General features: G+C 31.6%; 2 protein-coding genes across 2 annotated transcripts; both read right to left on the bottom strand.

Annotated features, from left to right (window-relative positions):
- Window positions 1-4,255: 4,255 nt before the first annotated feature.
- On the bottom strand, window positions 4,256-7,144 carry LOC143572387 (ABC transporter G family member 9-like). The gene is given in 5 exon segments (XM_077057565.1): window positions 4,256-4,923; window positions 5,154-5,271; window positions 5,273-5,474; window positions 5,570-6,353; window positions 7,070-7,144. Coding segments are annotated over 5 exon segments (1,833 nt in total). The 3' UTR covers window positions 4,256-4,269.
- A 1,753-nt stretch (window positions 7,145-8,897) lies between these two features.
- LOC143572384 (ABC transporter G family member 9-like) lies at window positions 8,898-14,507 on the bottom strand. Its single transcript, XM_077057562.1, has 4 exons — window positions 14,430-14,507; window positions 11,473-12,265; window positions 11,050-11,372; window positions 8,898-9,551 (listed from the first exon to the last, which is right to left on the bottom strand). Exons 1-4 carry the CDS (start codon window positions 14,505-14,507, stop codon window positions 8,898-8,900), a joined length of 1,848 nt encoding a protein of 615 aa, XP_076913677.1.
- Between the last annotated feature and the right edge of the window lie 791 nt (window positions 14,508-15,298).

Raw genomic sequence — 15,298 nt, 5'->3', positions numbered from 1 at the left:
ATACCCGAAAAATACCTTATACATACACGAAAAAACCCCTAAACGTGCAACCTCTTAAAAAAATCCAATCCATACTTGAAAATACCAAAAAAAAAGCCCGAAAAAGTTTTTTCAATACCCAAAAATAGGGTATTCAAATATCCGGTTTTAAAATACCCGGTTATATACCCGACCCGAACCCGATGCATAGGGTATGGTTTTTAGAGACAATACGCGATTTTTCAGTACCCGGTTATACCAAAACCCGGTTCCGGGTATGGTTTTTAGAGACAATACGCGATTTTTCAGTACCCGATTATACCAAAACCCGGTTCCGTACCCGGAACCGGGTATTTGAAAAACCGGATTTATGCATCTCAATGTAAAGGTCTATTGGGTCAGAGTTAAGGCCCAATAATCTAAATGTAGTAAAAAATATTAAAATAGTATATTTAGTCAGTTTGGTTGGTGGTTACTGACTTAAAGTACTGATATCGTGAGATGAAATTATGAATTTTATAAAGACGCTTATTGGGTTAATTGGGTTGCAAATGTGGCTATTAGGCCACTTAGGCCCAATAAGTAATTTAATTCAACAAGACTCGGTTTAAAAGGCTCATTAAGCTTGAAAATAACTTGGGTTTAACTTAAAAGTTATTGAGATAAAGTTTCTGTCTAAAACAGTTGGGCCCTAGCCCCTAGGTATTCGAACCGGTATTGGGTTGAACCCAACCGGTTTTGGCCAAAGCAGTCAAAACCGGTTTTCGTCTAAACCAGTTCAAAGCCGAACCGGTTAGAAGCATTCGAAACTATAACCTGGTGTAACCGGTTAGGGTTGGTTCCAAATCAGTTTTATGTAACTCGGTTTCAAACCGGTTTTCTTATTTGGACTCATTAAAAAGTCGGTTTGCATTGAAGGATCATATTTAATGAATTAATGGCAATACAACATGAATTAATAACTTGTAAAATTTGAATAATAATGCCCATTAAATGGAATTGATGAGCATGAGCCTTAATTAGGCTATCGGTGTGGATACCATTTTACTTCCCATCTTATAATGCCACGTCAACGCCACATCATACTTTACTCTACATCACTTTTTTTCATAATATCAAGGAAATGGTCACCATTTTACCAATTCACCACTTCTCAATCTTTTCAAATAAAAAAATAATATTTATATAACTAAAAATATTTTAATATAACTTAAATTATATTATTTTATTTTTTAAAAGTTATTATTATACTAAAATAAAAAACGAAATATATTAAACATTAATAAAATTGCATTTAAAGTATTAAATAAAAAACATAAGTTTATTAATATAATTAAAATTAAACAAAATATATGTGTTTAAATAATATTACCCACCCATCTTCTCAACCTCTCATTTCTCTTCCTCTTTCTCTTTCTCTTTCTCTTTCTCTGCAAGTTTTATCTTCATTCTTATTTCTTCATCCACCATCTAGCCAGTGGCGGACCCAGGAATTTTGACCAATGGGGTCCCGTTTTTCGGTGTTTAGATTTTTCGGGTCAGTTGTTGTTCAGGTCGGCCGTCGTTTGGTTCGGGTCGAGGCGATGAACATAAATAAAACAATATGATGAAATACGATCGGTCCTCATTAGAAAACACACAAAATTATCAACAAAATACAATGTAGATAACTTCAAAATCAATGTGAAATTATTAACAAAAAGTCCATGTTACATTCTACAAATCACAAACATAAATAGTTAAAGAATGGGCTTTGATATACTTCTTTTTGAATCAAAATCATCCCTTAGGATATGGATGTTAGTGCCTATTATATTCACAGCTTTACGTTGTGTTCGCGTAACCACTTCGAGATTTGTTTTGTCGATCTAAAACTGTGTAAAGCCATACAACTATAGCAGCTTCATAGACCCATATATACGTAGACATTTCAATTGATAAATGCTATATGGAAGACTGCTTATGACCAACCTTCAATATCTGCCACTTCTAATCTTTCTAAACTCCAAAACTCCTTTAGCAAATAGCAAGTTAATAATACAATGACAAAAAACGAGCTCTAAATGAAAAAATAAAGGGTAAACTCCAAAGCTCCTATGCTGGATCCAACAAAAGGTAAACTCCACCTGTTCTACTTATGGTCTTCTATCTCTGTGTCCGAATGTTGGTTATTTTAAAGCCCTAACTAGTAACTAATATTGAGTAGGATTAAAAAAAGGATGAAAAAATCATAGAAAATAGAGGGTTGGAAGACTTGAACTAGTGACATTTGGGATACAAAACCAAAAATTTACCACCATACCAGATTAGTATTGATAGCATGGGTTCCAACTCTTAATTTTTATAGGGTCCATAAACAATTTAATATACCGCCTCTAGAAAATTTCTAAAAAACATTGGTGTCCCGGTACGCCGTTCTACACTACGTGGGTCCGCCCCTGCATCTAGCCCTATTATTATAATTATAAAAATAACTTGTATTCTTTTGGAAATATCATACACACAGCAGCAGCGGCATCTTCATCGGTGTTTTCTCCACCAAAATTCCACCGCCAGTGGCGCCGATGTGAGCGGGGTGGTGTTCACCGTCAGCCACGTAGATTCTTCCAGCGGCAAATCGTCATCCATACCATATAGCCTTAAAGGAATATTTAAGTGTGTTTATTTAGCCTTGAATGATTGTCTTGCAATATTGAATGTATATATTAACAATATATAAGACCTCAGCGTAATAAATGGGCAAACCGGTTTATAACCGAGTTAAACCGGTTCCAAACAGCCGGGTTCAAACTGGTTACAGCTAAAAAACATCAAACCGGTCCTAAGCCGGCGGTTTACGTATCCTCAAAACCGGTTTTTGTAAAATTAAGTTCCAACCGATTCGGTTACGGTTCAGTTCAATTAACCGGTTTGTATGTCCACCTATACTGGCCTTATTGGGTCGGTTTGTAAAAAAATGGTTTTCGGTTCCCTTCACATTTGAGGGGTATTTTCAGTATATATTTGCGTACAAAAAATGTACCAAATATTTCCAAAAGCTAGTTAGGTCTTTAAAATCCATTTAAGTGTTTATAATATAAACATTTATCTTCAAAAGTATTGATCAAGACACATGTTTGACTTTTTTGGGACACTATGTGTTCTCGTTATTTTGATAATTTTTTTTCATATATAATGTTACATGTTAAGTATATTAAAATGATTTATGGACATAAAAGGTCCATAGGTTCATTGAAATGTGACATACATATATAGGTAATACCGTAATGGGTTGCGGGTTTGAGTGTTAAGCCTACATATGTTCGTGTTAATGGTTACATGAAACCTAAAATGTTCAATCAGAAACTTGGGTGTGTGAACGTTACCAACCGATACCATACCCGAGAAAAGAATAACAACTTGTCAAAAGACGCTTAACAATTAGGGCTGAGCACGGTTCGATTCGGTTATTAGGTGAAACCCAAACCGAAACTGAATTAATCGGTTAATTGAATATACAAACCGTTCGATTTTCGGTTTTCCGGTTATATTCGGTTGTTTTCGGGTTTTTTTCAATTATGTGTAGATATTGCAAAAAAAACTAAATAAATGAACACACATATTTTAAGCTTGTATAATAACGTATTAGAGTACAACATATATATTGAATTAAAAAAAAAATAGGCACGTGTTACGTGGAAGTATACGAATACAAAGTTGCTAAATAGAGTTTAAAATTCAACAAATTTCTTAATTAAAAAGCAATATAAGTTTAGGCCAAATCTTCGTTCATTATCTTATTTATCTTCAAAGTTTAGTCAAATCCTCATCATCTTGATAATCTTTATCACCATCAATCATTTCGGTTCAGTTTTTTTCGATTTCTTAAAATGGATAATCGAATCGAAACCGAAAATTAGGTTTTTTGGTAAAACAAAAAATTAACCTTCAGTTAATGCCTATGTACAGTTTTTTTCGGTGCGCTTTTTTGGTTAATTCGATTTCGGTTAAGTCAATTGCCACTTTAGATTTCCACATTAGATAAAACATTTAGATTTTTGTTATTGTTTCACCAGTTCTGTTTGAAATCTGAATTGAAACTCATGTCAATATTAAATTTAGCATTGGTATAAAAACAAATAGCATGATAACATTTAAAATGATTCAAAAATATGAAACTGCAAAAGTAACAAACATTCAAGAAGTTAAATTCTAAAGAATAAAACTACAAATCCTAAAGAGAACAAACAAGCACATCATGAAGCAAATTACCAAACAAAAAATAAAAAAAAAATAAAATAAATATCTCTATTACTTTTTAAGTACTCCTATCCTCATGAGAGCAATATAAGCAATAACTCGATACAATATGAGCATAATAACCAAAGCAACAAATGATGTCACTTGTCCATCTAGCCCAATACTCTTGAAAGCTGGAAAATCAGCAACCAAACAAGTTTTATCACCGCATCGATAAGTCTGGTCACGCTCATATTGCGATCCCAACAAAAGCTTGTAAGTATACAAACTGATCGATAAGTATTTAATCCACGATATAAAAGGCGGGACATGTTGAACATAATATCCACCGGCCAATGTGAACGATAACATGATTACTGACCCTAATACGGTCGCTGACTTTAGATCCATAACAAGTGCACCGAGTGCTAGTCCTAGCCCTTGTGCGACCAACACACTTAATAGCAACGCGACCAATGCGTATAGAAAACTGCCCAAATTCGGCTTGAGTCCAGCCATCCAGTAGGTTATTATGCAAAAGAATGTTGGAAGAACTAACTCCATTGGAAGATCACCTATTGTTCTTGACATGAAATAAGACGAAAGCCGATACATTCCCGATGATCTTTCTTTCGCAAGCATCTGTCTTTCTTGCGGGAACGTGAAAATCGATTGAAATAATGGGAAAAACCCCCAAAATCCAGTGTAGAAGAACAGCAATCCTGACTGCATATATATTTTGTAATATAAAAAAATTAACAAAACTGCAAAAAATCTAATAATAACAACAAAATATAAATCAGCAAATACTTATAACGTCTTGTAATCGAAAATTAGTAAATACGAACAAAAAAATAACAGCAAACAATAAAAATAAACCTAATAATAACAATAAATTGGTTCTCACTGTTTTCATGTTAAGAATAAAATGTATTTGATCATGTTAATTATTATACCTGATCTTGTAAGTGAGATGTATCTGACTGCCACCGTAACAAACCACAAAGAAATGATATTATTACAACTTGAGCAATCTTGAGCCCATCAAAAGATTCATGTCTTCTTTCTTTTAAATCTTCTAAGTAATATTTAGAACTGTTGCAGCCATGTAGTTGTCCATTTTTCTGACTTCTTCGAGTTTAAAACATCGTTATCGTCTTCTTCTAATCCTAGTGTTTCGGTTTTCAGATTATCAGCTAGTTTCAACCTATATGCTGATACTAACTTCTGTTTGATTGCAGCTTGATCTTCTTGATTAGAATCATCAGGTGATATACCTAAATTTCGATAAAGTTCAAAACTTTATATTTAGTTATTATGCAAATACAAAATACAAAATTATACAATATATATAATATATATAGAATCATACCATTTGCAAGATCAAGCAAAAAGTCTGAAGGGTTCATGGCGACTAACGGCGAAAATCCAATACTATCGAAATACGACATAACGTCCGATCCTTTTCCGAAAAACAATGGATTCCCATCTGATAACAACAAAACTTTATGAAACATATAAAAAAGCCGACTCGAAGGCTGATGAATTGTCATTACAACAGTTCTCCCCCCTCTTGCTAATTCCCACAAAGTCGAAACAATTCGTTGAGCAGTCGTGGAATCAAGACCGGATGTTGGTTCATCCAAGAACAACAAACTCGGGTTTATAAGCATTTCTTGTCCAATACTAACTCTTTTTCGTTCTCCACCCGATACCCCTCTTAACGCCGTCCCACCAACAATACTTGTTTTGCATCTTGTCAACCCGAGTTGATCGATTACCTCTTCCGCTAGTGCGATCTTTTGTTGAGTACTGAGACTATTAGGAAGTCTAAGAAGTGCTGTGAACACTAAGGTTTCTGTGACTGTTAAATGTGGATATAACACATCATCTTGAGTAACGAAACCGGTGTTCCTTTGAATAGTACTCGAGAACGGTTTGCTGTTGTAGGTAATACTGCCGCCAAGTCTGCCGCCTAGAGCCGTTAAAAGAGTGGTTTTGCCGCTGCCGGAGGGGCCTAACATTGCCAACATCTCTCCGGGCCATACCATGCCTGTAATTCCTTTTAATATCTGTTTTTCGATTGGATTATCGACCTTGCTCTTCTTCAAACATCCTTCTTTCTTTATGCTGATCTTGTAAACCACTTCTTGAAACTGTTTAATTAAATAACCAAAATGTAAATTGTCATATGAAGAATTAACAACTTTTCAAGAACTTAAAACCCTCACAACTGTTTCAAGAAAATAAGTAAACCCTAAAATAATAATAATAATAATAATAATAATAATAATAATAATAATAATAATAATAATATAAAACAGACCATGAATATATATATATAGCTAATATATTGTTTATGTAAAACAAGACCCTAAAATGGAAGGTTTTTGAGTTTTTGATTATTAAAGATTAAATAAGAAAAATGGGAATTTAATATTAATGATCTTGTAAACCACTTTTAGCTTGAAAGTGATTAATTGAAGCTAATAAACTATAATACAATACAGACCATGCATATATATGTATAGTTAATAAATTATTTCTGCAAAACAAAACCCTAAAATGGAAGGTTTTTGAGTTCTTGAATATTCAAGATTAAATGAGAAAAAAATTAATATAATTAATCTTGTAAACTACTTCTTGAAACTTATAATCAACAATTTTTTCAAGCAGAAAATAAAAATATTATTTAATTAAAACCATAAAAATTGTTACAAGAAAACCCTAAAATTATAATACAAAACTAGACATGCATATAGCTAATTTAACATATAATTTATGCAAAACAAAACTCAAAGAAAATAAAGCAGTAGCTCATGATCTTGTTAAAAAGATAAAGATTTTAATTGAAAGATTAAAAAAAACAAACCTTTAATACGACTGGACGATCAACATTCTTGAAGACCGATTTAGGAGATGAAGATGTTGCTTCAATATCGTCCATTAATCAATCTTTTCAATTGAAATTTGTGATATTATTATTATACAATACAATATGCGAAGTGTATATGTATATATCTGTGTTCAAGAACTCGTATATATATATGAAACCCTATGAAGATATGTGATTATGATTATTATTATTATTTATTTATTTATTTATTTATTTATTTATTTAGGCTTGAATGAAAATAAAGAGGGGTGCGTTTTGAATACGAACACGTGTGTAAGGTGTATATGTCACTTTTGTTGGAATCTGGTTAATATTAATATTGTATACTTCCAATGTGTATAGTTAGATTATGTGTAGTGGAGGGGCTACAAATTGGGGCGTTTTACGTCGTGTGACGCCCAGTCAGCAAAATGTGAGAATTTGTTTTGGGGGTGTAATGGTGTAGGGGCTACAAATAGTAATATAATATATATATATATATATATATATGTGTGTGTATAACACACACATATGCATACATGCCGGCCCCACACACACACAATTCGCCTTCTTCTAGGCGACAAAAGGCTCTCGCCCCCGCCCCAATTCGCCCTAAAATCGCCGGGGGGGGGGGGGGGTGTGTTCTAGCCCCTCGTCGCCCCTTATCGCCCTCAAATGACGCCCAGTACGTTTGGCCTTAGTCGTTTACTTTAATTTCGTTTCTTAAAAGGATTTCAATATATTAATTTCTTATTTGAAAACATTCAATTTATTTTTATTAATATCTTTTTTTTTTATCTTCTGGAATGGGAAGAAAACTTTTTGATTTTTTTTTTCGGTCCAGGGTGTTTCTAACAAATATTTTAGTATAAAAATGCATCCAATTTCCCAAAATCTGGATTGGTCTTTTTAATCCATTTTTTCCAAAACGTAAACTTTTAGAAACAATCGACGAAAATGTTGTAAAAGACCCCCCCCCCCCCAACCCCAAGATTGCATGAATATGAAATTACACCAGTTAGCCCAATCTATTAGGCCTTTTTTAACCCATTTAAAGTCGCTTATAACATATCTATGTCTATACACACGTATATCGATCATCAAAACTAATTGATCAAGACGTTTATGATTTTTGTGGGATATATGAGTCTCACTGTAAAGGTAACAAACTGAGACCCATACCCGTGAATTCAGATCAAATGCATAAGAAGCCTTCATTTACAAATAAAACAATCTGGTGTAAGGAGATAGCTAGGGTTAAAACGTTTCATTTATTTGAGAAACTTTTTCATCATCAAATCTTAAGAGTATTATTAATTTTTTTAGAATAAATAAAATTAAAATTCAAACAAATATATAAATATAAAAAATGAATAATATAAAACAATCTTATAACACAGTAATTAAAACTAGATATATCTTCATCTCACTTTGGTAAGGTGGTTTTAAGTTTATTTTTACATGTTAAATATATTAATCTATAAAATGTCCATGGGCTTAGGCCTTGGGCTATAAATCCAATAAATGGGCTGAACATGTTAAAAAGTATGCATTGTTGCTACATTTTGATTGCTCTCGTTTGATTTATTATCGTTAATTGCTTATCATTTTGATTACTTCTGATCTAGTTCAATTCGTTGTCGATGAAAGTCGAGTTAAGAAATGGTAATATACGTGTTCCAATGCTTAAATGAGAAGAAAACGGATCGATGATTCAAAAATATGGTTCAGCAAAACACAATAAACATTCAAGAAGCTAGACAAATTCTAAAGAACAGGACATACAAATCCTAAAGAGAACACACACAAATAATAATAAAAAATCTCACTTCTTAAGTACTCCGATCCTCATGAGAGCAATATAAGCAATAACCCGATAACCTACCAACATTATAATCAAAGCAACAAACGACGTCGCTTGACCATCAAGACCAATGTTATTAATAGCTGGAAAATCAGCAACCAAACAAGTTTGGTTGCCGCATCGATAAGTCTGGCCATGCTCATATTGCGATCCTAACAAAAGTTTATAAGTATAAAAGCTGATTGATACGTATTTGATCCAAGATACGAAAACCGGGACATGTTGAACATAATATCCACCGGTCAATGTGAAGGTCATCGTGATCACACCCCCTAAAACGGTTGTTGATTTGAGATCCATAACGATTGAACTCAGTGCTAGTCCTAGCCCTTGTGCAACCAACACAGTTAATAGCACCGCGACCAAAGCGTATAGAAAACTACCCGCATTTGGCTTGAAACCAGCCATCCAGTAGGTTATGATGCAAAAACATGTGGGAAGAACTAGCTCCATTGGAAGATCGCCTATCGCTCGTGACATGAAATAAGATGAAAGCCGATACATTCCTGACGATCTTTCTTTTTCAAGCATCTCTCGTTCTTGAGGGAATGTGAAAATCGCTCGAAATAATGGCATCAGTACCCAAAATGCAGTGTAAAAGAATAACAATCCTGACTGCATAGTTTGTGAGTCAAGAAATTAACAAAACTACAATAAATAATAAATGAAAGTAGTAATTACCATCAAAATAGTGAATTTGGCATATACATACATACATATATATATATATATATATATATATATATATATATATATATATATATATATATATATATATATATAGTGTTTGTATCAATTAAGAACTCATAATTTATTAGGAACTCTAAGAACTTCACTTGACCAATCAAATTTTTTCATTCATTTTATAATTATTTTTAAATAAAAGGGTAGCATGGTCCTTTTTTACATTAACCGTTCAAACCAGAATTCCGTAAATCTCTCAATCATGCATATTAATTCTATATTTCCTCACTTATTGGCAACTTATTTTTCAAAGATGATAAACCTAGTGATATTTTTGTCATTTCTTTAATTCAGACCATTCTTATCATTAAAGAATGCCCACTGTGCATATAAAATAACTTTTACATATGTGCACATAGATAACTCACTTTAACATCTAATTGTCTTTTTATAATTTACACTAACGTAAACTATGGTAATAAACCAACCATTGTCATAGTTTTCCTCCTCATCACCATCCCGAAGATATATGGTTGTTTCATGTTGATTACATATGTGTAAATAAGATATTTACATATATGTAAACAATTAATTTACATATATGTAATCACATAAGATAAGCATATGTATTGTATTTACATTTTTTACAGATATGTATATGTAAAATGTTTGTGTTCATTACCTGCTTGTTTTGTTTTTTATAGATCTAACGTTTAAGAAATATATCTTTAAAATTTCCACAAGAATTATTATCGATGTTAATTTAAATTTTTTTTATATGAAATGATTATTTTGAAGGTTAAAAAACATATAAGTGGGGGTTAAATAAATCTCTGCTGGGAATAAGTTATTAAAAAAATCTTTACATAAGTTGGGAAGAAAACAATAAATTAGTGTAATTACAGTATTTTTTAAAGAAAACCAAAAGTAAATAAATTTTGATGAAATAAATAAAAAAGGAACGTGGGAGGAGAAATAATCGGAATTTTTTCAAACTCAACTTAAATGATTTTACTAATATAACCTTACCATATAAAACTAACCCTTTTGATTTCCATTTATTTACAATTATACTCTAATTGTAATCACAACTATTAATTAATAAGATCAATGGTTATATAATAGTTCTTAGAGTTCTTAAAAATAATAGGGTTTTTAAAGGAAACCATCCATATATATATATATATATGGTTGGATCAAATACTAATTAAATTAACATGCTAAACGTGAGAATCAAGTAGAGTAATTATGTAATTACATCATAGAATAATTATGTTTTATGATGTAATTACATAATTACTCTATTTGTAAATATAATTAGTCTATTTGATTCTCACGTTTAGCACGTTAATTTCATTTGTAAGTTAATTTCATTTATAAATATAATTACTCTACTTGATTTTACTTGTAAATTAACCTATATATATACCTGATCTCGTATGTTAGACGTATCCGACTTCCACCATAGCAAACCACAAAGAAATGATATTATTAAAACTTGACCTATTCTGAGTTTATCAAAAGATTCATGTCTCCTTTCTTTCAAATCTCTTCTAAGCAAAATTGTGAATTGTTGGAACCATGTTGTAGTCCATCTTTCTGAATTCTTGCGGTCTAAAACGTCGTTAACTTGTTCTTCGGATGCTATTGTTTCGGCTTTCAAATTATCAGCTAGATTCGACTTATATGCTGAAACTAACTTCTGCTTGATTGTTGCTTGATCTTCTTGATTTGAATCATCCGGTAATATACCTAATTTTTATATATACAAAGTTCACAAAATTAGTTATTATGCAAAACCAATATATGTAAAAAAAAAAGAAAAATCACATTTTTTATTAACAATACATACCATTGCCAAGATCAAGCAAAAAGTCCGAAGGATTCATGGCGACTAACGGCGAAAATCCAATACTATCAAAATACGACATAACTTCCGATCCTTTTCCGAAAAACAATGGATTCCCATCTGATAACAACAAAACCTTATGAAACATATAGAAAAGCCGGCTCGAAGGCTGATGAATTGTCATCACAACAGTTCTTCCCCCTCTTGCTAATTCCCACAAAGTCGAAACAATTCGTTGAGCAGTCGTTGAATCAAGCCCGGATGTTGGTTCATCCAAGAACAACAGACTAGGATTTATAAGCATTTCTTGGCCTATACTAACTCTTTTTCGTTCACCACCCGATACCCCTCTTAATCTCGGTCCACCAATAACACTACTCTTGCATCTTGTCAACCCGAGTTGCTCAATTATGTCTTCCGCGAGTGTGGTCTTCTGTTGTGTAGTGAGAGTATTAGGAAGTCTAAGAAGTGCTGTGAACACTAGGGTCTCGGTGACGGTTAAATGAGGATATAACACATCATCTTGAGTAACAAAACCAGTGCTTCTATTAATAGTACTCGAGAACGGTTTGTTGTTGTAAGTGATGCTACCGCTGAGTTTACCACCTAGCCTGCCGCCTAGAGCGGTTAAAAGGGTGGTTTTGCCGCAGCCGGATGGTCCTAACATTGCCAGCATTTCTCCTGGAATCACAATGCCTGTAATTCCTTTTAATATCTGTTTTTCGATTGGACTGTCGATCTTGTTCTTCAAGCATCCTTGTTTCTTTATGGTGATTTTGTAAACCACTTCTTGAAACTGTTTAATTGAAATTGAATAACCAAATAACAAACACTTTTAAAGATCTCTTCATCTAGGAAAAAATACAAATATTATTTAGATGTAAATCATTTAAAACTTAAAATCCCACATTTGTTTCAAGAAAACCAGAGGATTGTTATACAAAACAGGCAATGCTTAGCTAATAATATTGTTTATGCAAAACAAATCTCTAAAATTGAAGGTTTCAATTCTTGAAATAATCACATCAAATTTATACATTTTGGAGGTCCCGTGACCGGATCTAACAACACTCTAACTATTACTAGTTATTTTGAATCAACCTCTTAACTAGTTGGCGGAAACAACTAGCTAGGACCGAGATCTCGGATCTTATGTGTGTTTATTTCGGCCGAAGGTAATGCAGAGGGAGAGAGAGTTTGTAGGTTCGAGAATTATATTTGCAAAAGGTTACCTTGTGTGTGTATTCCCATACAATATCTTTCATATAACATGACCCAATGGATTCCAAATACAATAGACCTCGGGCACAAACATACGAAAGATAAACTTAAACACGTTAAAAATCTACAACTAACAAATACAAAAGACTAATACACAAATTTATGAGCCTTACACATTTCCACGCCATCACCACATTTTATATTTATTTTTTAATGAACATATTCTTTTTATTGACATCATTTATTTATTTTGATGCCATTTAAATAAAAAGTAATGATGATTACACATTAAAGTTTCATAGCTTAAGATTTAAATATATATTGGTTTTGGGGAAAAAAAATTATTTCATACATTTATTATTTGTTTCTTTCTAACCTTGAAAGAGAACAAGAAAAAAGCTTTACATAACTATTTTTCTATATAGTTATTAAACTTTTTTTTATTAAAGTAGCTTCAATAAATACATGGTTTTATATAAAAATATTATAAATTTTTAGTTTTAATTAATTACTCAATTATAAAAAATATAGTGTACAAATTATTAACGCATAATGTATACGTGATTTATTCATTATATATAAATGTAAAACAAAAGAAGAAGAAACAAATTATTAATTTTTGGTTCACCATAGGACACCCCTTCCAAGTGCATTGAGCTCCGATGAAACATTTGGAAAGTATGAATGCCATGCCATAAATCAAAAATGCCTTATCGAGTTTGGTCTAAGATCGATAAAGAAGTAATCGAACGATTAAAAGAGAAATTTTATAAAATGAAGTTACTTTGTAAAGAGATTCTATTTTTGTTTCTTACTTTATGATTTCAAATATATTCTTTTCAACCACATCTTTAACCATGTGTTATGAAATTTAACATGTCTTTGATAACGTGTTTACAGACACGTCGTTAAAGACGTGTTAGACTTCCAAACACATAATCAAAGATGTGTTAGGCCTCCAAACACGTGGTCAATGACGTGTTTGGCATTCAAACACATAATCTAAGACGTTTTTAGCCTCTTTTTTTTATATTATATCAATATAACTAATTTTACTTATATTTTGATTTTCTTGTACAACTTTAATATATAAAATTTTATATAATTTCTAATACATCGCTGAAACTTTATTTAAAACCGCGCGGAGTCAAATTTTCTTGAACATTTTGATATTTATTTGACACGGCTCGGATTGAGTAAACTTTATGTCAGTCTGTAAATAAAAATAAACACATGTCAGCAGTATATTCGAAATAATATAAAAAAATTTATATTAAAAGTTATAAAAGAAAAACCAATTTAAGTAAAATTATTTATAATAATATAATATAATACTAAAAAGACAAAGAGGCTAATTACGTATTTGACTATGTATTTGGATGTCAAACACGTTGTTGACCATGTGTTTGGAGGCCTAATATATCTTTGACTATGTGATTGGAAGTCTAACGCGTATTTGACAACGTGTTTTACAAACATGTCGTCACATCGTCATAGACGTGGCAGACTTCGTAACACGTGATCAAAGATGAGTTTTAGTGAGACATTTTTGGAATTCTAAAGTTTGAGAGACAAAAATGAAATCTCTTTCTAAAGTATGTCAATTTTGAGAATTTAATACAAACGTTTAATTTAACAAGACGATCAACTCTTTTGAAAACCGATGTGTAATTCTAAATACTTGTATTGGGTTTGGTTTAAGATTGATGAAGAATTAATTGCAAGACTAAAATACAAACCTTTAATGTTACTGGACGATCAACTTTTTTGAAAACCGATTTAGATTGTGCTTCAATATCGACCATTTGTGCTTCCATTAATCAATCGATTTGGATTCAATCGTTTTGAATTGAAATTTGTGAAAGTGTACACAAACTGACGACAAGCTAGTACCGGTGTTCACATTCGACTTGCTATCTATGAAGCCCTATATATAAACAAAAGAAAAGGTTGTGCTTTTTGAATTCATTAATTTTTAACTAATTATAATGAATATTTCCAAATTCCAATGCATTTATTTTTCTGCTAAATGTAAGTTTGACTAAAATTTTATAAACTAAATGCACAAGGTTAAGAAGCTTCTTTTTTTTTTCCAGCTATTATCTTTATGTTGTTATTAAATTACAATAATAATATTTTTTAGTGCATTTAATAATATTGAGCATAACCCGACGATTTTAGCAAAAAACGGTTTTTTTAGGAAAAATAACTATGACAATAGGCTAAAATAATAATTGTTTTAAACGTTTTGAATATAATTCTTTTTATTGCAATAAGTGCAGTTATGTGTATATATATAAACAAATAAATTTTATAAAACTTACATTTAGCAGAAAAAATAAAAATTTGTAGAAGCTAATGATTGGCTAATACTTAAAAAATGGTTAAAAGAGTTTTTAATGCTTAGATAATAATTAAAAAATAATTAGAAAGTTTGAGTGTGAATTTGGGGTGGGGGGGGGGGGGGGGGTTCAAGAATCAAGATTCAATTCCCATGTTGTATAATATTTAAATGTTCAAGAAAGAAAAGTTTATTGTGTTTATAAAACAATTAATGACTTTATATATGGTAGTTTGCATACAACAACTATTAATTATCTTACATAAA

Source organism: Bidens hawaiensis, unplaced genomic scaffold (genome assembly GCF_021521415.1).
Source record: "Bidens hawaiensis isolate Kalapana, Puna unplaced genomic scaffold, B.hawaiensis_p1.1 tig00025826_1, whole genome shotgun sequence".
In the NCBI taxonomy this organism is placed as follows: domain Eukaryota; kingdom Viridiplantae; phylum Streptophyta; class Magnoliopsida; order Asterales; family Asteraceae; genus Bidens; species Bidens hawaiensis.
The sequence above is the reverse complement of the archived record's forward strand: the minus strand, read 5'-3'. Positions and strand labels throughout refer to the sequence as shown.

Excerpts from the sequence above, each read along its gene's own strand:
- LOC143572384 (XM_077057562.1), bottom strand. The coding sequence starts at position 14,507 with ATGGAAGCACAAATGGTCGATATTGAAGCACAATCTAAATCGGTTTTC. Across the intron at positions 12,266-14,429 it reads ATCGTCCAGTAACATTAAAG|TTTCAAGAAGTGGTTTACAA; the intron begins GTTTGTATTTTA and ends TCAATTAAACAG. Across the intron at positions 9,552-11,049 it reads CGTCTAACATACGAGATCAG|TCAGGATTGTTATTCTTTTA; the intron begins GTATATATATAG and ends CAAACTATGCAG.